Consider the following 27,155-nt stretch of genomic DNA (forward strand, 5'->3'; position numbering starts at 1 on the left):
TTGTGAGAGGAATGCATCTAGCTGTGCAGATGAAGAGGGGAATAATTAGGCTGAAAAAGACATTTGGGAAGCCCAAAAGACCTGTTTTTTTATTGATTGTACAAAGAAGCACAGTACAAGCATTCTTTTTTTTTAACTCAGGTATACTTTAAACATTGTTCTCCTAAAAGTATATCACAAAACTGAGCTTCTCAATATCTTATTTTGTTCTCATATAGGGCAGCATAAATCATCTGTATTGTATTGCTTTGAAGATTGGCTGAAATTAGGAGCTAAAATGTGTAATTTTTCATTATGACATTTATACAAATTTTTCGTCAACGTAGATTTTGCAGCAGTGGCCTCAGTGGATGCTACTCAAGATGAAGACTGTGAGCAATCCTGCTCTGACTCTGTGCTAACATCTAAGAAAGAAGAGTCCTCTACCCTGTCAGTTAGTCCACGGTGGCACACCAGAGTGTTCTCAATGGAATGTGTTAGTATGCTAGTTTCACAATGTGTTCGTGAGGGAGGTGCCCACTTCAACATGGCTGAGGCCCAGGAGATGAAGCATAAAGAACCAGACAGTAAGAGACACAAATGTTTCTTTTTTTTTTTTTTTTTTTACTAATTAAGGCCTCATGCACATGAACGTATTTTGTTTCCGTGTCCGTTTTTTTTTTTGTTGTGGATAGGATGTGGACCCATTCATTTCAATGGGTCCGCAAAAAATGCGGACTGCACCCCGGGGAGGAAAGGTAGGAGAGGGAAGGAGGGAGCTGGTTGTTAAATATGATGATCACAAGTGTGCATTTCGAAACGCGTCCGAGGCACGAAACGTTTCACATGGACCCCAGGTTTTCACATAACGTGTGGAGTCTGAGGGTGTCACGCTAATGAGGTCCTCCATTTTCTGATGAAGAGCGATCTCCTCAAACCATTCCTCCAGTGTGGGGGGAGAGGAAGATTTCCAGTGTTGAGGTATTACTGTTTTCACCGCCTGAACCATTTATTTTAGCAGTGAGTTTTTATAGGCTGGGGTATTCAAGTCAAATACAAATAGTAAGAGGGATTCAGGGGAGTGTGGTACAGGGATACCCATTACTTCCTGTATTGTTTTGTGTACAAAGTTCCAAAATGGGCGCAGAGTAGCACAGTGCCACCAAATGTGGATCATCGTACCCTCCTCTGTGTGACATCTCCAGCAGCGATCTTAGACTGTTGGGAACCATTTTTTAAGAAGTGCGGGCACCCTGTACCATCTGGAGAGGATCTTATAGCTTGTTTCCTGCGCCTTAGTTGAAATCAGCGCTTTGTGGGAGAGGAGGAAACTCTTGTTGCATTGAGAGGTAGTGAATTGCATATCCAGGTTGCGCTCCCAAGCTTGGCAGAAAGGAGGGAGGTGTGAGGAGCACTAGAAGATAAGTTATTTATAGATGGTTGAGATATCCCAGAATACCGCTGATTGTTTGTTTTTGCATATGCACATTAATTAGAATGATGAGAGGCGGCTAGTTAGTGTATGAGTCTTTCGGGTAGATAAATAAAAGTGCTGGAGTTGCAAGTATTCAAAGAAATGTCTAGGTTGGGGGTTCAGGGATTCTACCAGTTGAGTTAGAGGCTTCAGGGAAGACCCCGAGAGGACATGACAAAATCTGAGAGGGTGGATTTTAGTGCCATTAAGAAAAGAGCGAGGTGAGTGTCCCGGCGGGAAAATCGGATGGTCGGTAATTGGAGTCAGGGGGCCCTTAGTGTCGATTAGAGAAGTGTGACGGCTCATAGATGCTGTTGTTGCAAGTGTGTTGTTTGCCGTAAAGTATAGTTTGGAAGAGGAAGAGTGTGGTATGCCTGTCAATCAGGGGAGTACCGATAAGGAGCAGGGAGAAAAGTCTTGTGCCGTACGAACCCAGATTTTAGAAGAATCAACTCACAGCATATCCAGACGTTTAGCATATGAAGTAGAGTGATAGTACAATCTACACTCTGGCAGACCAACCTCGCCCAGATCCTTGGAGCGAGTCATTATTTCCCACCTGATCCAGGTGACCAGACAAAATGTTTAAATCATCGACGTAATTGCGACCAGAATACTGACGGTATACATATGGACATGGTCTGCAGGAGATAGAGCAGCTTTGGCAATAGGTTCATTTTTAGTATACTGATTCTGCCAAACCATGAGAAATCCCGTTGTCTCCAGAATTCCAGGTCTTTCTGGAACTTTTGAAGGAGAGGTGTGAAGTTGATTTTAAAGAGGTGTGACAGGTCGGCAGAGATCTTTATTCCCAAATATGTTTTTCCCGCGGGTGGCCAGGCAAATGGGAAGGAGGTTTTAAGAGAAGAGACCAAGGCGTTGGACATGGAGATATTTAGGGCCTCAGATTGATTTTAAAATTTGTCCACTTACCAAAACTTTCCCGGAGCAAAGACTGTAAGGAAATATGAGGGTTAGTTATGTAGAGCAGAAGATCATCCGCGAAGGCCGCACACTTGTGCTCACTGTCTCCGATCTTGATCCCAGATATGTCCGGGTTGGTGTGTATGGATGACATCAGATGCTCTATGACAAAAACATAGAGTAAGGGAGACAGTGGACATCCCTGTCGCGTGCCGTTGTGGATGGAAAAGGGGGAAGAGAAGGTGCCATTCATCTTGACATGCGCTGAGGGTTGCTGATACAAGCTAAGAATTTTCCCCATAAATCCTGGGCCTATTCCCAAACGCGAGAGGACAGTGTGACTAGAGTGCCAGGCCTTCTCGGCATCCAAAGACAAAACCATGAGGGGGATATTGTTCGTTTTTGCATAATGAATAATATATAGTGTCTTCAGAGTGTTGTCGTGAACCTCCCTCCCCGGCACAAACCCCACCTGGTCAGGATGAATGAGAGAGGGCAGAAAAGCATTTAGTCTATTGGCCAGTAGTTTGGCAAATATTTTAAGGTCCACATTTAGGAGGGAGATAGGATGATAACTGGCACAGAGGTGCGAGTCCTTACCAGGTTTAGGAATGATTGCAATATGGGCTTCAGTGGACTGTGTCGGGAAGGGACGCCCCGAGGACACCGCGCTAAAGACATGAAGGGGGGTTGAGAGGAATTTCTAAAACACGGCTGTGAATCCATCAGGGCCGGGACTTTTGCCCCCTGTAGGGATTTGAGAACTTCCTGCCATTCTACTTCGGTAAATGGAGTTTCCAAGCTAGCAGACTGTACTTCCGATAGCTTGAGGGTATGAGGTACAGGATCGAAGACCCTGGTCCTCACATGCTTGAGGGGGACAGAGAAGGTTATACAGCTCAGAATAAAAAGATTGGAAGGATGAGACAATCTCCTTTGTGGTGTGCACCATACGATCTGCAGGGTTTTTTACCGCAGCGATGTGAGAGGCAGCTATTTTCCCACTGAGAGCCCTCGCCAGCAAGCGACCACACTTGTTGCCGTATTAGTAAAATTTACTACGGCAGGTGTGAATCATTCGCTTATATGGCGTCTCTATGACGTCGCTTGTGGGCGAGCTCCAAGGAGGCAACCTTCTGTAGTGCATTTTTAAAGGTAATTGCTCTCTCCTTCTTGTGACGGGAGCCATGTTTAATGAGGACCCTGCGCAGGACGCATTTCAGAGCCTCCCATTGTGTTGGGAGAGGGGTGGGGTCTGCATCGTGATCGGAAAATAAATTGGTTACCATGGAGTTGAGGTCCACTGCGCACACTGTGTGTAGAAGGAGAGTTTCATTTAGACGCCAGGTCAGCTCTCGTTTGGACAGGAAAGGGAGGCATAAGGTGCAAAATACCAGGGCATGGTCTGACCACAGGATGTTGCCTATTTGTGTGGAGACTAGCCATGAGAGTGCAGGTTGTTGGATAAAAATATAGTCAATTTTGCTATATAAGTAATGTGGGGTCGAGTAAAAAGTATAGTCTTTATCCGCAGAGTGTTGCAAACGCAATGGGTCATATAATTGTAGTTGAAGCAGTGCTTTTTTAACTTTTTTAATGGCCGAGTAGAAAAGGGATGCACGTTCAGTGGAGTTATCGAGCGTAGGGTCGAGGGTGAGGTTAAGGTCACCACAGAGTATGACCGTTCCACGGATTAGGAGTAGGGCTTTATCAACTAAGTCCAAGATAAAGGAAACCTGATTTTGGTTAGGAGCGTAGGCGTTGAGGAGAGTGAATTCTCGTCCGCCAAGCAGTAGTGGGAAGATCAAGTATCTGGCCCTGGGATTAGCAATACAGCCTAGCAATTGGTGAGGTCGCTATGGCGACTCTTAGTTTTATTCACCAGATTGTTTGCAAAGTGCCAGGTTGTGTAGTGCCGATGTTGGGGGCCCTGACTTCTTTGAAGTGTGTTTCTTGGAGACAGACAATTTGTACCTTTTGTCGATGGAAGTGGTAGAGTACCTGGGATCGTCTTTCAGGATCGTCTCGCGTTGAAAGATGCTATCTTGAGCGATGTCTTACCTGCGGCAGAGGGGAGAACACAGGGGAGGAGGAAAACAGGTAGAACAGACAAAAAGAAGGAAAAAGGAGTAAGAAAAAAAAAAGGCGAATTAACTATCTAGTAAGATCAAAAAGATCTAACAAGGCAATCACTAGGGATAAATCGGTCCCCAGGGAGTTCCTCAAACTATTGGGGGGGAAGTAGCAACCGGGAGATAGTGAGCCAACTACATTCCCTGTTAAAGAAGAAAGATGTTAGTATTATTGCAAATATAAGTATTTAGAGAGGGCTCACCTGCTGATCAGGGAAGGTATGGGTGCACCTACTGAGAAGATTCAGCCAATCTTCTAAAGTTAATGCAATCCAAAGTAAAAATTAGTAGGGCACACCTTCACTCAGGTACACATGGGGGCAAGGAAGAGCTGCAGCAAAACATAATGCCCCTATGGCTGTAGGGACCCAGGTTGACTGGCGGCAGGTCCAGTTGTTGAAGCAAAGATGGTAAATCCGCGGGCTTACAAAAAACGGCAACATGTTCTTTTGGTTCCTGCAAACAGGGCAAAAGGATATCCCCATCGATAGGGAATTTCCTGGTTCCTGAGGAGATCCAGTAGAGAACGCAAGGCAGCTCGCTGTGACAAAGTATGACATGAAAGGTTCTGCAACAACCTGATTAGAGACCCTCCATGAGACAGAGGGGAAGACTGCCGAGCCTTATTCAGAATTTTCTCTTTGATGACATAAAAGTGGATTCTGCAGGTGACATCCCTTGGTTTGGAGCCATCTTGGTTGGGGGACCTTTTTGGCTCTATGAGCTCTATCGATTTCTATGTAAGAGTTCGGCGGGCGGCCCAAGATTTTATTGACTATTCCCACGATTATATGCAGTAGGTCAGGTGTCTTGATTGATTCTGGGAGACCTCTTATCCGTATGTTGTTACAGAGGCTGCGGTTTTCAATATCAACCAGGTGCTGGTTTAAAATATATACAGTTGCAAGAAAAAGTATGTGAACCCTTTGGAATTATATGGATTTCTGCACAAATTGGTCATAAAATGTGATCTGATCTTCATCTAAGTCACAACAATATACAATCACAGTCTGCTTAAACTAATAACACACAAAAAATTAAATGTTACCATGTTTTTATTGAACACACCATGTAAACATTCACAGTGCAGGTGGAAAAGGTATGTGTATAATAATAATAACTGGTGGAACCTCCTTTGGTAGCAAAAACTTCAACCAAACGTTTCCTGTAGTTGCAGATCAGACGTGCACAATGGTCAGGAGTAATTCGTCACCATTCCTCTTTTTACAGAAGTGTTTCAGCTCAGCAATATTCTTGGGATGTCTGGTGTGAATCGTTTTTTTGAGGTCATGCCACAGCATCTCAATCGGGTTGAGGTCAGGACTCTGACTGGGCCACTCCAGAAGGCATATTTTCTTCTGTTTAAGCCATTCTGTTGTTGATTTAATTTTATGCTTTGGGTCGTTGTCCTTTTGCAACACCCATCTTCTGTTGAGCTTTAGCTGGTGGACAGATGGCCTCAAGTTCTCTGTCAAAATGTCTTGATAAACTTGGGAATTCATGTTTCATTCGATGATAGCAATCCATCCAGGCCCTGACGCAGCAAAGCAGCCCCAAACCATGATGCCCCCACCACCATACTTCACAGTTGGGATGAGGTTTTGATGTTGGTGTGCTGCGCCTCTTTTCTCCACACAGTGTTGTGTGTTTCTTCCAAACAACTCAACTTTGGTTTCATCTGTCCACTGAATATTTTGCCAGTACTGTTGTGGAACATCCAGGTGCTTTTGTGCAAAGTGTAAACGTGCAGCAATGTTTTTTTTGGACAGCAGTGGCTTCCTCTGTGGTATCCTTCCATGAAATCCATTCTTGTTTAGTGCTTTACATATCATGGATTCGCTAACAGAGGAAGTAAGCATATGCCAGAGACTTTTGTATGTCTTTAGCTGACACTCTAGGATTCTTCTTCACCTCATTGAGCAGTCTGCGCTGTGCCCTTGCAGTCATCTTTACAGGACAGCTACTCCTAGGGAGAGTAGCAGCAGTGCTGAACTTTGTCCATTTATCGACAATTTGTCTTATCGTGGACTGATGAACAGCAAGGCTTTTGGACATACTTTTATAACCCTTTCCAGCTTTATGCAAGTCAACAATTCTTAATCGTGGGTCTTCTGACAGCTCTTTTGTGCGAGGCATCATTCACATCAGGCAATGCTTCTCATGAAAAGCAAAACCAGAACTGGTGTGTGTTTTTTATAGGGCAGGGCAGCTGTAACCAACACCTCCAATCTCATCTCATTGATTGGACTTGGAGATGTCATTAGTCTAGGGGTGCACATACTTTTTCAACCTGCATTGTGAATGTTGACATGGTGTGTTCAATAAAAACATGGTAACATTTAATGCTTTGTGTGTTATTAGTTTAAGCAGACTTTGATTGTCTATTGTTGTGACTTAGATGAAGATCAGATCACATTTTATGACCTATTTGTGCAGAAATCCATATCATTCCAAAGGGTCTGTGGAGGCTGGGAGACCACGGAAAGGGGTGAGATAGGTTTAGAGGCCAGTGAGGGTATGCATCGGCGTACGCCATGACGTCACCCACAACGTCATGGCACACGCCGGTGCATTCTGATGACGAAGACACAGGAATACGAAAAGGTAATACGATCTACCGGGAGGGTGTGAACGACTGTGAGGATTCTTATATACTACATTTAGGAAGTGTGGAAAAATCCTGCTACGAAAGTCTATCCCTCTATGGAGATTGAAGCAGCGCATTCCTTCATATAAAACGCATTACTGTGTGAACTTGCCCATATCACTTCAGGACCTGCAGCGCATAGAAGACAGGCAACGTATTTTGAGACTTTTTCTTTTCATTTTTTTTTTGCGGCCAGACTAATGGCCCGCTCATCAGCCCTTTTAGTGGCTATTCGCCGTACCCTATGGCTCTCGTGTTGGGCGGCAGACAGTGCTTCAAAGCGGGCCTTGATGGCCCTCCCCTTTACTCGCAGCAGACTTTTTGGCAAACGCCTGGACGAGATCATTTCTGATGCTACAAGGTGGTAAGAGCACTCATTTACCACAAAACGGTGCGTTTTAACAAGTAAAAAAAAAGCATAGGCCTCTTTTTTTGTCCCTTTCAGAGTTTTTCCAGCCCCAAGCGGCCAACTGACAAGTCCATCCCAGATCATAAATGGAAGCCTTCCTTCAAACCCTGTCCTTCCTGGCGTCCCCGTCAACAGGGCTCCAAGTCCTATAACCCCAAGACCTGCTTTGCATGACTTGCGGTCTTCATCACCTTCAGGTCGAGTGGGTGGCCATCCGTTTTCATCATGACTGGCTGGCTCACGTTTCGGATGCCTGGGTGAGAGAGGTCATCTCAAAGGGCTACAAACTGGAATTCAGGTCCCCTCCTCCGTACCGTTTTTTTTTTTTTGCTAATCTCCCCTGTCTTCGATAGACATCAAGGATGCTTATCTCCATGTCCCCATTTGTCCTGTCTTTATCCATCTCAGCGGCTAACCTTTCTGGGCATGTTACTCGACACCTGTCCAGCCAAGGTACTCTTGCCCCCAGAGAAGCTATCCACTCCATCTTCAGATTCTCCCCTTGTTGCGGCCCCGTCCTCTTCCCATTCGTCATTGCATGCGGGTTCTGGGTTTCATGGTCTCTGCCTTCGAAGCGGTGCCCTATGCTCATTTCCATACTAGGACTCTTCAGCGAGCCATTCTAACCAATCAGGACCGTTCCCCCAACATCCCTGGATCGGCTCAGACGTCTCCCTGCCTCGACTCGTTGCACCCTCAGGTGGTGGTTGGTTTCCCCGATGCTGACATCGGGCCGCTCTTTCCTTCCCCTCCGCTGGACGGTGCTGACAACGGATGCAAGCCTCCAAGGCTGGGGGGAAGTTATAGAAAATCTCTCCGTTCAATCAACCTTCTGGAATTGAGAGCAATTCGTCTCTCTCTGCTTCATTGGACCGACCATCTCCGAGGTTGTCTGGTTTGAGTTCAGTCCGAAAACTCCACGGCTGTGGCATACCTCAATCACCAGGGCGGCGCCCGGCAGCCATGGCGGAAACTGCACCGATTCTCAGCTGGGCGGAGAGCCATGTTCCAGCGCTGTCGGCAGTTCACATCCCCGGCGTCGACAACTGAATCACTGACTTCCTCAGCTGGGAGCGCCTTGATCCCAGCGAATGGGCTCTTCACCCGCAAGTTTTTCCAACCCTCTGCGAGCGTTGTGTGGTCCAAGGATACCATGGCCCCTGCGTACGACGCCCTTGTGATCCTGTTGAGTCAGTTCACGTTTCCTTACGTGTTCCCCCCTCTTTCCCTCATTCTGCATCTTCAGGTCCGAAGGTCTGCCCGTCATTCTCGTGGCCCCAGATTGGCTGAGCAGAGTGTGGCACGCATCCCTGATCGCCCTCCTCGTCGACAAACCTTGGCGTCTTCCCCTTCGGGAGGACCTCCTGTTGCAGGGACCGATCTTCCACCCGAATTTAAGGTCTCTACATTTAACGGCATGGCTGTTGAAGCCGCCGTACTAAGGGCTCGGGGTTTCTCGGATGCGGTTGTCCAGGCCATAATTCGTGCCAGGAAGCCGTCGTCCTCCCAAATTTACCACCGAACCTGAAAATCCTACTTTTGTTGGTGCGAGTGTCACCAGTCTCCAATTAATTCCTTGTTGCCGCGACTCTTTCCTGCAGTCGGGCATGGACTTGGTGCTGGCTCTTAGCTCCCTGAAAGGGCAAGTTTCGGCTCTTTCTAATCTTTTTCAGCAGAGTTTGGCTTCGCTCTCTGCGGTTAGGACCTTTCTGCAGGGAGTTGCACTCGCTGCACCCCCTTACCGTCCTCCGTTAAATCCTTGGGATCTTAAAGGGGTTCTGCACTTTCATTTGACTGATGATCTATCCTCTGGATAGGCATGAAGAGGCACTCATACTCGTTAGGCGGTACAGATGCCAAGGGAACCATATGATGCATGGATCCTATAAAAGGGAACCTGTCACCATGAATGCAGTGTAATCTGCCAGCAACATCTTATAGAGCAGGAGCATCTGACAAGGCTAATATATAGTTTTGTGGGGAAAGATTAAATAAAATTTGTAATTTATACATATCAATTCCTACTGACCAAGGAGGTGGTCCGATCAGTGATTAACAGCTCTATTTTATGCACAGTCATAGAGGGAATGCTGTCAATCACCAATTAGACCGGTTTCTTGACTTGGATTGAAATGTATAAATTGCTAATTTACGGAATCTTCTTCAGTTTAGCTCCTCTTACTCTATGACATGCCCGGCAGATTGCACTGCATTTTCATGGTGACAGGTTACCTTTAATTAGAATAGCACCCATGTATGATTTTTTTCCCAGGCATATTATGGTTGCCTTGGCACACCTAGCATACAGAAGTTTTCCTCCATGCCTTTTGTCGGGTCATGTTGGAGAGACACCAAGATCGTACTCTTTAACCCCTTAACGCAAAACGCTGTGCATGTACGGCTGGGGGTGCATTGCCAGAATGCATTCCGCCGTACATGCACAGTGGCTGATCGGCCGGGCACCCGAGGTGCCAAAGGCTGGGGGGTCGTCCTTTCAAGGACGAGTGCCCCGATTACAGCCATTAAGGATTTCCTGCCCATAGACTAGGTGACACGGGGTGAGCACTTAGGGAGAGATACGTTCCTCATTAGTAGGCCACGCCCCCCCCCCCCCTGTATACAAGGAACCTTACTAGACCATTCATGTGCACATAGACCCTGTCCTCCCTCCCATATAGCGCAGAAGTTCACTTTACTTTAGTGTCTCATTTATTTTAGTAGTAAGAAATAAAAGTTATATCTTAACTTCATAACAATAAGATATACTCAGTTCATTATATATATAGTTAGAGACCACTGAGATTTTCTATTAGTAGGTCCACCTACCGTAGACCTTTACTAAAAAACGTATGAAGTATTAATACTTGGCTTAACAGGGCAGGCTGATGGTAATTGGTAAAATGGCACTATTACTAGAGAACCAGTAAATTTGTTGGACCATGGGGGTTAAGGAAGTAGGTTGACCAACACACATTTTACACTTTTTGTTTCTTAGGAGATTTCCTGGTTCTGCATTTGCAAGATCTGGTTCGGATGTCATTTATGGCTGCCACAGATCACAGTGAACAGCTCCGTATGGTTGGGCTTCAGGCACTACTTCTGGTCATACAATGTTTTTCCTCTGTGTCTGAACCTGAATTTCCTGGTCATCTTATACTAGAACAGTATCAAGCTAATGTGAGTTCCCTTAGAGCTTATAAGATAATGTACTAGCAAATAAATCAACAAACGTATGTAATACTTTATCAGTGTAATAGTTACCATATAGTACGAATTTCTCTGTTGACAGGTAGTAGCTGCAGTAAGACCAGCGTTCAACTCAGATACTCATCCTGATGTGACTGCTATGGCCTGCCAGGTAAGTAATCATCTATATTCAATGTAAAGTTAGTGTTTTCTGGTCAGAGGCAATTATGGTTTTAAGTATTAACCATTTCCTGATTTGGACATAACCGTACTCCCATTTCTGTGGTATATTCCCACAAGTGGGTGTGGAGTTTTGTCCTTTGAATTGCTGTGCCCCTATCATCTGCAGTGGGTGCCGCCTGGAATATACAACAATATACTGCAAACAGTAGGTAGCCAGTTGGCAAGAATCTGTTTTGGTTCACAGTAATGACAAGACCATTGGAAGAAAACAGGTATATGGGACAAGAATATGCAGCATTTGGGGTAATCTGCACAGATTTAAAAAATGTTGTTACGGGACCAGAGAAACCATTAGCCATTAATGATCTTAAAATGGGCTTTGCGCACCACTAGCTACCGCTAGAGTGAAGATGGTTTAATTGCAGAACTTACTGATAGGAGTGAAACATGCCCTGATCCATTCTCATTACGATTACTGTAACTCATTATTAATTGGTTTCCCCTCTCCAATCTATCCTGAAAGCAACAGCCAGGCTCATCTTTCTGACTGACCGCTACTCCACTGCCTCCGCTCTGTGCCAGTCATTGCACTGGTTGCCCATACAGTATAATATTCCATTTAAACTGCTCATTCACACACATACAGCTCTCCATAGTTCTGCACCCACATATATCTCACCCCTCATTTCTGTTTACCACCCTACCCATGCTCTACAAATGAGTCACAGCTAACATCCGACATAATCCAAATTTCTCATTCCCATCTTAAAGACTTCTCTCGAGCTGGAGTGTGCTACTCCCAGCAATTAGGTTAATTCACAGCATCCAGTTTTAGACGCTCCATAAAAACACATCTTTTTAAGGTGGTCTATAACATCCCCTAATGTTACTCTTCTCCACTCCCCCAGTATAATTTTTCTGAACCTGATCCATCATTAAACACTATCCACCACACCCCTTGCACTCAAAGCAGTGCTCCAGACTAAACAAAAGACCTAGTAGCCATTGGCTCCTGAAATGAAAAATGTAGGAGCCAAATACATTTTTTGTCGCCAAATCGAAACCGAATCAGAATTTTGGTATCGTGACAACGCTACGCCGATCAGATCGGCATAGGGTTGTTTCGATACCAAAATTTTTATTAGCTTTCGTCACCATAAAAAAGTATTGCGATACTCAATACCGCGCAAAAAAAAAAAAGCCGCGTGCATTTCGCATTTTATGAAACTTTCGGCCTATACTAGAACAGTCCTATCCTATTTTTTGGGGTGACAAAAAAATGGCGAATGCTCACCGCATAGGAGATATTTTTTAATAGTTTGGACTTTTCGGACGCAGCGCTATGTAAAATGTTTATTTATTTATTGTTTATATATTTTATATGTAAATTTGTGAAAGGGGGGATTTAAACTTAATATTTTAGGGTACTTTAACCTAGCGTTTTTCATTTCCGGCGCTGAGTTCCGTCCTATACCAGAAAAGAACTGATCAGGCATATCCCCATGCATTCTGAATGGAGAGTAATCCGTTCAGGATGCATCAGGATGTCTTCAGTTCAGTCATTTTGACTGATCAGGCAAAAGATAAAACCGTTGCATGCTACGGTTTTATCTCTGGCGAAAAAAACTGAAGACTTGCCTGGGGCATTTTTCCCCATAGGAATGTATTAGTGCCAGATCCGGCATTCAAAATACCGGAATGCAGGATCCGTCCTTCTGGTCTGCGCATGCGCAGACCGGTTAAAATGTGTAGAAAGATACAAGACGGATCCGTCTGTCTGCATGACAAGCAGAGAGATGGATCCGTTCTTGCAATGCATTTGTGAGAGGGATCTGCATCCGGATGCGTCTCACAGATGCTTTCAGTCACATCCAGATCGGCGGATCCGGCAGGCTGGAACCCTTGTCCTATTCACCCTTAGGCCCCTTTCACATGGGCGAGATTTCTGCGCGGGTGCAATGCGTGAGGTGAACACATTGCACACGCACTGAATCCTGATCCAATCACTTCTATAGGGCTGTGCACATTAGCTGTGATTTTCACGCATCACTTGTGCATTGCGTGAAAATCGCAGCATGCTCTATGTTGTGCATTTTTCATGCAGCGTAGGCTCCCAAGCAAGTGCGGATGCTGTGCGATTTTCACGCATGGTTGCTAGGATGAAAGTCTATTCACTGTATTATTTTCCCTTATAACATGGTTATAGTGGAAAATAATAGCATTATTTAATACAGAATGCTTAGTAGAAGGTCAATGTAATAAACATTATATACACCCCAGTATAATAAACATTGGTGGCGCAGTGCGCCCTCACCCAACACCCCAGTGTAATAAACATTGGTGGCGCAGTGCGCCCCCCCCAACACCCCAGTTAAAAACATTGGTGGCGCAGTGCGCCCCCCCCAGTATAATAAACATTGGTAGTGCAGTGCCAATGAGGGTTAAATTTTTTGTTTAACTCACCTCCTCCAATTGATCGCATAGCTGCCGGTCTCCTGTTCTTTCTTCAGGACCTGTCAAAGGACCTGTGGTGACATCACTGTGCTCATCACATGGTACATCACCATGGTAATGGACCATGTGATGAACTCAGTGACGTCACCACAGGTCCTGAAGAAAGAACAGGAGACCGGCAGCTACGCGATCAACTGGAGGAGGTGAGTTAATTTTTTATTTATTTTTGAACGCTCATTGACACTGCCCACTGCGCCACCAATGTTTATTATACTGGGGTGTTGGGGGGGGCGCACTGCGCCACCAATAAAGATATCTGACCTGTTAATACAAATAGAGGAGGCGGGTGCTGAAATCAAATAGCCGGCACCCGACCTCTATGACAGGGAGCTGCGATCAGCGGCAGTTAACCCCTCAGGTACCGGCTATTTGATTCCTGCATCCGCCCCCTGTATTTGTATTAACAGTTCAGTTATCTTCATTGGTCCCTCCCCTCCTCCTCCTATCTCCCTTCTTATTGGCGGCGGCAGCAGCACAGGGGGGAGGGAGAGTCTCCTCCACTGCGCTGCGGGGAAGAGAACTATCATCTCCTGTGTCCCGCCGCTGTATTCAACTGCAGAGCTGCAGTGGCGGGTCTAGTCACAAATGGCGACAAGACTAAAAAGTCTTGTCGCCATTTGCAAATTCTAAGTCGCATTGGCGACCATTTTGGTCGCCATCTGGAGCCCTGCGAAGGCACTACAGATATTGGCTTTTGGAAAGAAAGCTGAATTACACATGTTTTTCACGTGCATCTCTTTATTTGACTGAAATGAGTTGCAAAATATTTAGGCTTGTTAGAATTAAGAATGAGCAAATTTATTATACCATTTTGGGATTAATTTCAGATGAACCAAAGAGAGACCCCAAAGTAATAGTCAACTGAAAGTGAGACAAGAGAACTAGAAAATACGAACCAGGAATACACTTCTCTCAATAAGACATGCAAGCTATCTCTTTCTAGAAGGACAAGAGAACCAGAATGTCTCGAGAGAAAATTACCTTGACTGACTGGCCTTGGGGGGCGGGTATTCTTCAGGGTGCTCATTATCATTAGCGAGACCAACAAATATGTATGATGAGTATTGTATCAAAAAGTATTAAAAAAAAGCTGAATGCTTCACAACTAGAGGATATCCTTCCAGTCATTGCTCAGCTTTTTAAACATACTTATGTAGCAAAGCTAGGAAAATATCCAGCCTCACATCTACAACTAGCTCTTTCAGGACTAAAGCCATTTATCAGAGCAAAGCACATAGAATCAGCTTTTCAAGTTAAGAAGCTTTGGAGGGACCTATGGGTGGGTACTATTTCTATTATGGAGACCAGTTAAATCCGAACCCGGACAGATTCCTTCTTCACTCAGGAAGCCCCTCTGAGTGGTGCATTGAAGCATTTCATACTCTGATGCTCTCCCTTGCCCTGCATCGTGCAGGGCAAGGGCTGTTTTGTTCATATTTTTACAATGCTAGGTGGAGGCTTCCACCTAGCAGGTAGGCATTAGCGCTGTCCTGTAAAACAGACTAGGGCAGCGATGAAGTTTGCCTATTAGTGCCGGTGACATCAGCGGGCTCACTGCTAATCAGAAGCCTCCACCTAGCATTCCCATAGTGAGACCCGCTACGTGAGCAGATGTTCTGAAACAGCCCTTGCCCTACCCTATTCAGCGCAGGGCAAGGGGGAGCATCAAAGCAAGAAATGCTCCATTCAGAGGTGGCTGCCTGGGTGAAGAAGGGGATATGTCCAGGTTCAGCTCTGAACCCGGACAACCCCTTTAATATACGTGATGACCATAGTAGGCTAGGCAATGTTTCTCTGGGTTCTTGTAAAAAATATATGAAAATTAGCACATTTTACATCTGTTGGCATCAGACAGGAAAGCGAATTTGAATATCTCTCCCAGAAACCCAGAGGCTGGCCTACAATACGTACTATGGATACTAGGCGCCCTCCATAATGAGAGTACCCCCCCAGACAACGCATATATATCGCCAAGAAACCTATAGTAGCGTACTAGTCTGTCTTTCTAAACGAATCACACACAATAAATTCAGGTTTGTTAGAATCAGAACTGCTTGGGAAATTTGTGACGAATTCCGGTAGAATCCATTTGGTGATGCTTAGTTGGTACTGTATAAATGAAGTTATTATTATTTAACATGTGCAGCTCGGGTTCTATATAAATAACAGAAAACATGCGTGTGTTAATCCCCATACAGGTTGGCAGTGCATGGCTGGCTAGTGGAGTTGTGAAGGACGCATCAGACTTGCAGAGAGTTCAGCAGCTGCTGCTTTCTTCTCTAAGCAGAGTGCAAGTGATGAAAGAGACCTCAAGTGTATATTGTGAAAGCACCACTACCATGGAGACACTGGCTGTACTGAAGGCCTGGGCAGAAGTAAGTGAAATACAGTTTCCCATAATACACGATGAGCATGTGGTAGAATCTGTGGATTTAAACCTGCATTGCCGTATTGCTGATGATTATTTCTGGCTTACTCCACTGACTTTGTCTCTGTATAATCGTTGGTTGGCTGAGTATCTCAGAGATCCTGAATAATACCCATGGGGAGCCACATACACTCCAGAGTTACCTATAAAATTATAGTGGATTACACTATTAATATCTTGGCGAAAGGTTGCACTTTACCGGGGAGGAGGGCATAGGATAAAGCATAAGACACCTATACCTCAACCTCCACTGCCGAGATCACTTCCCAAGATGTAATGATGGCTTCCTGGTCCCCAAAAGGATGACACCGGGGCTCCAATGTATGCAGGAAGTCTTTTATTAGTTTAGCTCGACGCGTTTCGGGAATAAATCCCTTTCTCAAGAGCATATACATGTAACAGAAATGGACGGACCTATATAGGGGAATACAAACACATGATATGGGGTCATCATCCTTAGGGGAGGGGAGAAAAGGCCAAAGAATGATGTAATTTCCTGTCTATTGTTGTATTCATTAGGCATAATGGAAAATCAATAAATTCTGTAATCTTGTGTTGACTCTTTGTCACAGTGTACAATGGATTTGTAGATGAAGGATATTTATGTAGCCATACCTAAAAGCTGAAAGAAAAATGAAACCGGAAGTGGGAGCACATCGGTTTCTAAACGGTAACGTCCATCCTCTTTTCATTATTTTTGGCCCAGCATTGCGTTCCTGTCACGGAAAGGTGTACAGGAAACAAGACAATGCAAAATGAATATATGACTCACTGGATCCAAAACTAAGGAACAATAGTAAAAATAAGTTTTTCTTCTTTTTATTTAAAAGAAGAAAAACTACCACAAGAGGACACAGTTTTAAATTAGAGGGGCAAAGGTTTAAAAGTAATATAAGGAAGTATTACTTTACTGAGAGAGTAGTGGATGCATGGAATAGCCTTCCTGCAGAAGTGGTAGCGGCAAATACAGTGAAGGAGTTTAAGCATGCATGGGATAGGCATAAGGCTATCCTTCATATAAGATAGGGCCAGGGACTATTCATAGGATTCAGATATATTGGGCAGACTAGATGGGCCAAATGGTTCTTATCTGCCGACACATTCTATGTTTCTAATGCATAAGACCTGGCACTCTCCCTGACTGCTCAGCCTATGCGAACACCCCAATGGTGGATGATCGCATATCCTCGTACCTCGACTATCTAACACCTGAACACCCTACAATAGTGAGGGGACACGACCACCGGGTCCCTACACTAGACACGGAGGGAGTCAGGGTCACCTGGGATCCAGCAAACAGAAAATCACAAATGAATGTACAGCACTTATCTTGTAGAAGACTGGGAAATAGGATCAGCATGCACACACACTCCAGGAAGTTGTATAAACCGCACACTAATGCATTATGGGGAGGAATTTAAAGGGATGCAATCAGTCCAACTACATGAAAGCTGAGAGAGGCTAACGAGATGAGGAACTGAAAACCAAAACAAAGAAAACTCAAGGAGGAGGTTCTGAAAAGCTTCTGTCAGAGCTTCTCAGCTGTCTGGTTGTGACAGTTCCATAGCGAGACACACATTAGGAGCAACTTTGCGTTCCACGGTGGAACGCAAGACACGACCACTTCCGGTTTCATTTTTCTTTCAGCTTTTAGGTATGGCTACATAAATATCCTTCATCTACAAATCCACTGTACACCTCTGACAAAGAGTCAACACAAGATTAGTGAATGTATTGATTTTACCATTATGCCTAATGAATACAACAATAGACAGGAAATTACTTCATTCTTTGGCCTTTGCTCCCCTCCCCTAAGGATGATGACCCCCATATCATGTGTTTGTATTCCCCTATATAAGTCCATCCATTTCTGTTACATGTATATGCTCTTGAGAAAGGGATTTATTCCCGAAACGCGTCGAGATAAACTAATAAAAGACTTCCTGCATACATTGGAACCCCGATGTCATCCGTTTGGGGACCAGGAAGCCATCATTACATCTTGGGAAGCGATCTCTGCGGGGGAGGTTGAGGTATAGGTGTCTTGAGCTTTATCCTATGCCCTCCTCCCCGGTAAAGTAAGTGCAACCTTTCGCCAAGATATTAATAGTGTAATCAACTATAATTTTATAAGTACCTCTGGAGTCTATGTGGCGCCCCCTGGGTATTATCAGGATCTTTGAGATACTCGGCCAACCAACGATTTTACTCTCACCTCAGTCCACTAGTGGGTACTGAATTACTTTTTCCCTTTTTTGGGGTCTGGGGCGCTGCCTATTATTCTCCATTATCCTTCAGCAGTTGTCATTTTCCTCCTTCCACACCATCCTGTGGTTATCCCCTGGCACCCTATTCGTTCCATTTCCCTCAACCTTTCCTGTAGACCCGTGCAGATTACTCTGTTTCCTTTTTTCTCTTTGTCTCTGTATGAAAGTTATAGAGTGATACAGGAATGTTAAAACATTTGGAATTACAATTATAACTATGTCACCAGTGATCATAGTGTTTGAAAATTGTGTTGTATCAAATTGAAATTTGAAAACATATTTTTTAGTTTCTCACATACTGGTAATCTATTGTTTCCAACCTGTGATCTGTCAGTATTTCCCATGACGGTGAAGAGTAGGTCTCACACCTGCAAGATCCCTCTTTAAGCCAATGCCAAAGTCGTACCCTATTCTCATGCAGCAGATAAAATAGTGGGAAAGAATAATGAACAAGCCAGAGATTTTAAAGGCTATGTACACTTTCGAGGGCAGTTTTTTTTATACTTGCATTTTACTCATTTTGGGCTAAAAATAATTTTTTCAATTGGTCTTTATTAAAGGGTTAACTGTCTAGTTGTGTGAATTGTACTTTCAATCATCTAATAAACCTTATCTCTACATTACTAAGGGCTCTTTCACACCTGCGTTCTTTTCTTCCGGCATAGAGTCCCGTCGTCGGGGCTCTATGCCGGAAGAATCCTGATCAGTTTTATCCTAATGCATTCTGAATGGAGAGAAATCCGTTCAGGATGCATCAGGATGTCTTCAGTTCCGGACTGGAACGTTTTTTGGCCGGAGAAAATACCGCAGCATGCTGCGCTTTTTGCTCTGGCCAAAAATCCTAAACACTTGCCGCAAGGCCGGATCCGGAATTAATGCCCATCAAAAGGCATTGATCCGGATCCGGCCTTAAGCTAAACGTAGTTTCGGCGGATTGCCGGATCCAACGTTTAGCTTTTTCTGAATGGTTACCATGGCTGCCAAGACGCTAAAGTTCTGGCAGCCATGGTAAAGTGTAGTGGGGAGCAGCATACTTACCATCCGTGCGGCTCCCGGGGCGCTCCAGAGTGACGTCAGGGCACCCCACGCACATGGATGACGTGATCGCATGGCACGTCATTCTGGAGCGCCCCGGGAGCCGCACGGGCGGTAAGTATACTGCTCCCCCGCTCCCCACTACTACTATGGCAACCAGGACTTTAATAGCGTCCTGGCTGCCATAGTAACACTGAACGCATTTTGAAGACAGATCCGTCTTCAAATGCTTTCAGTTCACTTGCGTTTTTCCGGATCCGGCGTGTAATTCTGGCAAATGGAGTACACACCGGATCCGGACAACGCAAGTGTGAAAGAGCCCTAAAAGGCCATAAACACTTACTTATTTAAGCCACACTCTTATCAGTAAGATAAGAATTGACCTATAATGAGTGTTTAGGAGGGCAGAGTAGCCGTTAGCTGAGCTGCCTGACAGAACAAAGTAAACATTCAGAGCCTGCTACTAGAGAATCTCAAGGCTGCAAAGAGAAAGGGACTCAATTTTTTTTATAAAGACCAATTGAAAAAATGATTTTTTAGCTCGATGACTACAATGCAATAGTAAACAAAAATTGCCCCCAAAGGTGTACATAGCCTTTAAAATCCACAGCAGACGAAGTGCTTATTAAAGATATTGGCGATTGTTACTTTCATTTAAATGGTGCTATGATTGTGATGGGGTGAATGAGCGTTTGCTAATGCAATTGATTGTGCCCTACCCCTCTCATACACTGTGTATTATGCAGAATCAGTATATCACATTTTTACAAGGGTAATGTGTTGCTGACAAATGATCATTTCTGTAGCCACATAAATGGCGTTTGTTTAGTTGTCAGCTGATGAACTGTTTAAACCGGGCTATGGGCGAAAACCCTTTTTTCCTACAAACACTCGTTCGTCTAATCATCACCACATGTAAAACTCTCTTCAGTCAGCTCTTGTCAATTATCAGTCATGATCTCAAACTTGGAGAACCCGTGACCTCTCCTGACTTGTCTGTTTTAGTAACTCCTCGCATTCCCCATCCAATAACAATTCTGGAGCCTTCCTTTGTGCCATTCCTTTATTATTCCTGATTCAAGTTTATGAATGAGTTGCTAACAGTTTGCATTGAAAGTCCAGATGGGTGTTGCTGGTTAAGGGGGGTGTCCTTGCACTGTCTGACACTGGCAGTATTGATTAGATAATTTCTGACTGTGCAGGGACACACCCCCTACTGGTAACACCCATCTGGACTTTCATCGCAAATTCATTCATAATTTCTAGCAGGAATAAGAATTTTTATTACAAGAGGAGGTGCAAGTAGTTGCTATAACACACAGGTTAGGAGAGGTTACAGGACCTCTTTAAAGATTGAAAATGTCTTCAACAGGTCTATATTGCAGCAGTGGAAAGAACAGAAGGAAGGTCTGCTTCTGATCCAGGAGACAGTCTCCTTTCCTTGGTACAAGCTGATATTACCACTCTGAGCAAGTTGTGGCTATCCGCTTTACAAGATCATGCACTACTTACTCTGCCTCCGGAGTGCAGCCATCAGCTTCCATCACCTGGTACGTGGAGCCTGCACTCTTGTTTTTATGCCAAAGTGGACATTTTATTAATGTCACCTCATTTACATGTTGACCAGTACCAAACAAACTTTACTTGCCTTCCATAAAATTAAGCGGACATTATTAATAATAATAAGTTGGCAGTGTAAGTCAGCAGTCACACTTGTAGTGTCCATTTGCTGTATGCCTTAGGAAGACTCCCCGTGAATACTTAAAATGCAATTAGTAGGCCACCATTGTATTTAGCAGGCCACCATGCATTTAGTAGGCCACCATTTACCCAACACAGGCTAAAATGATGTCCTTTTTGCCACAGTCTGATTGGTATACATCAATATTCTTTTTCTGATGGAATAGCTCAGGCTGCTCATGGGAGCGTTCTCAAAAATGGTACTAAGGAAAACTGGCTGCGTTGCCCCTAACAGAGGGATCCTTCGTTTCCACGAATCAGAGGGATCCTTTCATTTTCCAAAGGAGCGCTGGAAAGTGAAAGGTCAAATCTGATTGGTTGCTGTGGGCAAATAAGCCAGTTTTCTGTTAAACCAGTTTTGATAAATCTCCCCCATAGACTTTCTATTGAGCCCTTCTTCAGCAGCGAGGGGAGATAGAGCTCTGTGTGAGCGCATCTCTCTCCCCATCTAGCGATTGGGGGGTCTCAGCACTCTTCAAAACCTTTGATATGTTGCCATCAAAAGTTTAGTTATTTTTTGTTTATCATTTAAAGAAGTTTATCACATGATGAATGTAAAAAATTAAATCACACATCATATCGTAAATGACAATCTCTTTCTAACAAAGCCAGAGCCAGCCGTGTACCTCACATGATTATATCAAGCTGGCGGTTCAAGGGGAGAGTTGTTTCCTAGGGGGCGTGTCCTTACTGCAGCAGCTCTTTTCTTATCACATCTCAAAGAGGAAGTTAAAGCAGGGCTCGACAAATCCCAGGTCGCCATAGTGACCAGGAATTTAGTACTGGCGCTTGGGTATTTGTCAGCCCGTTTTTAAAGGTGCCCGGGCGATGGGTGCGGAGCTGCCGTTCGGTCCGGAGGCAGCACCGTTTGAAACAGCTCCGTCACAGCACACAGACAATAGCAGAGCCGCTAGGGGAGGAGAGGGGCTCGGGAGGAGTGTAATCTGATCCTAGAGTGGAAGCTGCTTCTGCCAGCCCCGCCCCTCCCCGCCAACCAACCAATCAGAGCTGAGGCAAGGCAAGCACTAGCAGCCCTGAGTCACACTGTACAGGGAGTCTAAGGAAGAATCGAATGAGTCTCAGGTTAAAAGAATCTAAAGATCCGACTTAGTGACTCATTCGATTCTTTGAGTTTAAAGGGACACAGACAGACCCAATAACCATAATTAGCTGTACATATCCATGCACAGGATATAAGTATCCCCCCCTGTCCACATTATGAATACAGTAAACTCACATTTTATAACCTGAAGTAATTGCTGTTCTTTCTGCCCAAGGGGCGGCGTTTCAGCTCCACTTGCCCCCAGCCAGCATCAGCCCTACCGCCATTTTGAAGCACCGCCCAGCTCATCAATATTCACTTCGCTGGGCGGCTTCTGCTGTTCCGACCTTCCGAGATCCGGCGCATGCCCAATAGAAAGCTATGGGCATCGGACTCTCTTTCAGCTTCTGCGCATGCGCCCGGCACCCATAGCTTTCTATTGGGCATGCGCCGGATCTCGGAAGGTCGGGGACAGCAGAAGCCGCCCAGCGAAGTGAATATTGATGAGCTGGGTGGTGCTTTAAAACGGCGGTTGGGCTGATGCTGGCTTGGCGCAAGTGGAGCTGAAACGCCGCCCCTTGGGCAGAAAGAAAAGCGATTTCTTCAGGTTATAAAACATGAGTGTACTGTATTCATAATGTGGACAGGGGGGATACTTATATGTTTTTAATGCACATTAGAAGACCTGTACATGCATATGTACAGCTAATTATTGTTATTGGGCCTGTCTGTGTCCCTTTAAAGTACCGTGAGTCAGACTCTAGAACAGTTTACACTGAGGCTGATGCTTTTGCAGCAGTGATAAGATTAAAGGGGTTGTCCAAGTTATTTTTATTGATGACCTATCCTCAGGATAGGTCATCAATATCAGATCGGCGGGGTCCGACACCCGGTACCCTCTCCGATCAGCTGTTTGAAGAGAAGGCGCGTGCGGTGTCAGCGCTGCCTCCTCTTCACTGTTTACCTTCTAGCCGTTGCATCTGCAGTGGTGAGCAGGTGTAATTACACCCAAGCCATCCTATTGAAATGAATGGGACGGCTTGGGTGTAATTACACCTGCTCACCACTGCAGATGCAACGGCTAGAAGGTAAACAGTGAAGAGGAGGCAGCGCTGACACCGCGCACGCCTTCTCTTCAAACAGCTGATCGGAGAGGGTACCGGTTGTCGGACCCCCTCCGATCTGATATTGATGATCTATCCTGAGGGTAGGTCATCAATAAATATAACTTGGACAACCCCTTTAAGGGACAGCAGCAGAGATGAGAGAAGTGACAGGACACAGTTTAGATTACAGTTTAAATGAACCCTTTAGGATAAAATTGGCTTCTCAAGGAGATATATATGTTAAAGGCATCCCTGTCTCATTCAGTAGCTATATAACTAAGGCTACTTTCACACTTGCGGCAGGACGGATCCGGCAGGCTGTTCACCCTGTCGGATCCGTCCTTCCGCTGTTTCGCCGGACCACCGCTCCGTCCCCATTGACTATAATGAGGGCGGAGCTCTGGCGCAGCACAGCAGTGCATGGCGAAAGGCCACTGGACTAAAAGTACTGCATGTCCAACTTTTTAGTCCGGCGGCCTCTCACCGCGAACTGCCGTGCTGCACTGGAGCTTCACCCCCGTCCCCATTATATAGTCAATAGGGTCCGGGGACGGAGCGGCGGTATATGTAATATGGTATACAGCATTATTGGGGGGGCGTCAATGGAGAAGTGGGGGGGGGGAGCACTATGGGGGCATCTACTGGGGGCTTTATGACGCAGCTCCGCCTGGCTCCTAACTTTTTTAGCTGGCTCCTAGATTCCAAGGAAATTTGTCAAGCCCGAGTTAAAGGACAGAACTGAGCATTTGAGGCCACCTAAGCAAAGAAATAAGAAAAAGAACAAACAGCAGATGGCGCTATACAGAGCCATTTTATGGAATAACGCAGTGTCTATACTAAATGTTTAATTACATGCAATTACAAAAGTATTCAGATCCAGGTGCTGGTTTGAAAACTGCATAATATTTTTCATGGGACAACCCCTCAATTTCTCTATTCATTCCTGTGAGACTCTCACAGGATAAACAGAGAAACTGACTTCCGGTCCACACATAGGATGATGCGTCAGTTGGAGAATCTGAGTGTTGCTCACATGATACAACTGAGGATCAGGAGGGAGTGGATAACTCACAAATACAGCCATCAGTAAAAAGAGTAATAAAGCTCACCCATTTGCATTGATGGTAACATAAAGGTCCTTGGTGATGAGAAGGCAGCTCAGATTACCCCTTGGACTCGGGTATCTCAAGATGAATGTTAGGCTACATTCACACGTCAGTATTTTTCTATAATCCGAATTTCGGTCCGTTTTTTGCGGATCCGTTGTTCCTGAAAATGTTTCCGTATGTCATCCGTATGTCATCCGTTTTTTGCGGATCCGCAAAAAAAGGAAACATGTATACATTTCAATAATCAAATAAAGTTGTTTGGATTTCTTTGAAGAAAAAAAAAAAAAAAAAAATTTGCTATGTGTTTCCAGGAACGGATTCCGCAAAAAACGGAAGACATACGGAATGACATCCGAATGTCTTCCGTTTTTTGCGGAACCATTGACTTTGCATTGTACCAGGATCCGATTTTTCAGGAACATAATAGGACATGTTTTATATTTAAACGGACATGCGGAACGGAACAACGGAAACGGACAGCACACATTGTGCTGTCCGATTTTTTCCAGGACCCATTGAAAATGAATGGGTCCTGATCTGTTCCGCAAAAAACGGAACAGATCAGGAAAGAAAAAACGGACGTGTGAATGGACCCTAAGTGTTATGAATCCAGCCATCCCAAAATAAAACTTTTACTTGAACAAGTTAAAATGGGGTTATCCAAACCTGTAAACCAGGGGTGCACGGCCTGCTGCCCAGGGGCCACATGCGGCCCTTGATACCATTCTGTGTGGCCCCCAACCATCTGGTGACAGACATGTATGTCTATGTCTTGTGGCTGCTCACATATATGTTTCTTGTATTCTCTTATTAGATGGGAGTCCTGGAGGTGTAACCAGACATTTATAGTATATACTGTATGTAAAAAAGCGCCATAAATGCAGTATTTCAGTTGGCAATACCCCTTAAAATTGTATTTTTGGCCCTTGTCATTGGTCCAGTCTTGTAATGAGGGCCCCAACCCAAAAAGGTTTTGCACCCCTGCTGTAAACCTCCTAGATTGCTGTATACACAGCACTGAATGAGCGCTGTGTGTATAGATCAGGAAGCGATGTGCCGCTTCGTGTTCCAGCCCGGCCAGGAGACTGCAGGAGCTGCCGGGTCTGCTTTAGAAATCTATCCATCTATCAGCACCACAGCGCTGTACAGGCTCTCTGAAGAGTGTATGTCAGCCCCAGTTACAGGAGAAATCAATAGCTATGAGGGACACAAAGTGTAAAATAAGAGTATTTTATAAAAAAAAAAAAAAAATGAGTTTAACATGTAAAATAAGCACCCTTTCCCCAATCAAAAATACTTAAAATATTTGGTATTGCGGCATCCATAACAACCTGCTCTATAAAATATCACATGATCTATCCTAGGGATGGCCAATCTGCGGCCCTAAAACTACAACTCCCAGCATGCCCACACTGCCTACAGCTTTCAGCCTAAAGCAGGGCATGGTGGGAGTTGTAGTTTTGCAGCTGGAGAGCCACAGGTTGGCCATACCTGAACTATCCCATCAGGTGAATGTTGTAAAAATAAATAACAATTATGCCTAAACATCTATTTTTTTTTATTCTCCTCACCTCCCATAAAACAGAATATCAAGGGATCAAAAAGTCATATGTATCCTAAAAAGGTACCAATGAAAATGTCACTGCATCCTGCAAAAAACGAGCCTGGCAACACAAAAACATAATTTTTTTTTACAAAAATGTTCTTAATGTGTAAAACGTCTAAAATAAAAAATAGATATGTTTGGTAACCACCAGTTCTAAAAAAAAAATCACATGATCTACCCCATCAAGTGAACACTGTAAAAAACAAATAAAAATTATTGCAAAACAGCATTTATTTGTCACCTGGCCCCCCAAAAACCATAAAATCAAGTCATAGAGATAAAACGTACAGTCTGTCCTGCAAATGGTAAACCCCCTGATATCTAAGTTGGCAGAAAAATTAAGATGTTATGAATGTTGTTAGTATATGGCGATGCGAAATATAACAGATTTTTTTTATAAAAAGGGTTTTATTATGCAAAAGTAGTAACACATGAAAAAAAACTATATAAATTTGGTATCGTCATAATTGTATCAACCAGCAGAATAAAGTGATCATATCCTATATACCACGTGGTGAACTTTATAAAAAAAAAAAAAACACAGAATTTTCATTTTTGCTCACCTCCCCAAAAAATGAAATAAAAAGTGATCACTGTGGCTCAGTGGTTAGCGCTGGGGTTCTAGGTTTGAATCCGACCAAGGACAATATCTGCACGGAGTTGTGTGGGTTTCCTCCCGGTACTCCTGTTTCCTCCCACACTCCAATGAACATACTGATAGGGAACTTAAATTATGAGCGCCATTGCGGACTGCTTGATGCTAATGTCTGTAAAGTGCTGCGGAATATGTCAGCTATATAAGTGCATAAAATAAATAAATAGATCAGAAAGCCAAATGTACCCCAAAATAGTGCCAATAAAAACTACAGCTTGTCCTGCAAAAAATAAGCCCTCACACTGCTCAGTTAACAGAAACAAATTTAAAAGTTATGGCTCTTAAAACCATTTCTGCAAATTCCATGTTACAAAAAACAGATGCCGCTCCATCCCTTCTGAGCCCTGATGTATCCCCAAACAGCAGTTTACGAGTACAAATGGGGTGTTACTGTATTCAGTAGAAAATGGGTAGCAAATTGTGGGGTAATATTCTCCTGTTATCCCTTGTGAAAAAGAAAGTTTGGGCCTCAAGCACCATTTTCTTGTAGGAATAAAAATGTAATTTTTTCATTTTTACAGCCAAGTGTTATAAATTCTATGAAACGCCTATTGGGTCAGGTGCTCACTACACCCCTTAATAATTCCTTTGGTGGGGTAGTTTCCAAAATGTGGTCACTTTTTGGGGGTTATCACTATAAGGGTACCTCAGGGTCTCTTCAAATGCAACATGGCGCCCTAAGACCATTCCAGCAAAATCTGCCCTCCAAAAACCACATG

At 44.4% G+C, this 27,155-nt stretch overlaps 1 protein-coding gene across 1 annotated transcript in view; it reads left to right on the forward strand.

The window, feature by feature from the left end:
• Positions 1-27,155, forward strand: part of HEATR5A (HEAT repeat containing 5A) — a 154,185-nt gene that overhangs the window by 90,791 nt on the left and 36,239 nt on the right. Inside the window, exons 23-27 of the mRNA XM_044271730.1 lie at positions 327-566; positions 10,561-10,742; positions 10,855-10,923; positions 15,647-15,823; positions 20,551-20,728. Coding sequence (XP_044127665.1) covers positions 327-566; positions 10,561-10,742; positions 10,855-10,923; positions 15,647-15,823; positions 20,551-20,728 — 846 coding nt within the window. The remainder of the gene's footprint in view (positions 1-326; positions 567-10,560; positions 10,743-10,854; positions 10,924-15,646; positions 15,824-20,550; positions 20,729-27,155) is intronic.

The sequence above is a fragment of the Bufo gargarizans genome, chromosome 11 (genome assembly GCF_014858855.1).
Source record: "Bufo gargarizans isolate SCDJY-AF-19 chromosome 11, ASM1485885v1, whole genome shotgun sequence".
Classification (NCBI taxonomy): domain Eukaryota; kingdom Metazoa; phylum Chordata; class Amphibia; order Anura; family Bufonidae; genus Bufo; species Bufo gargarizans.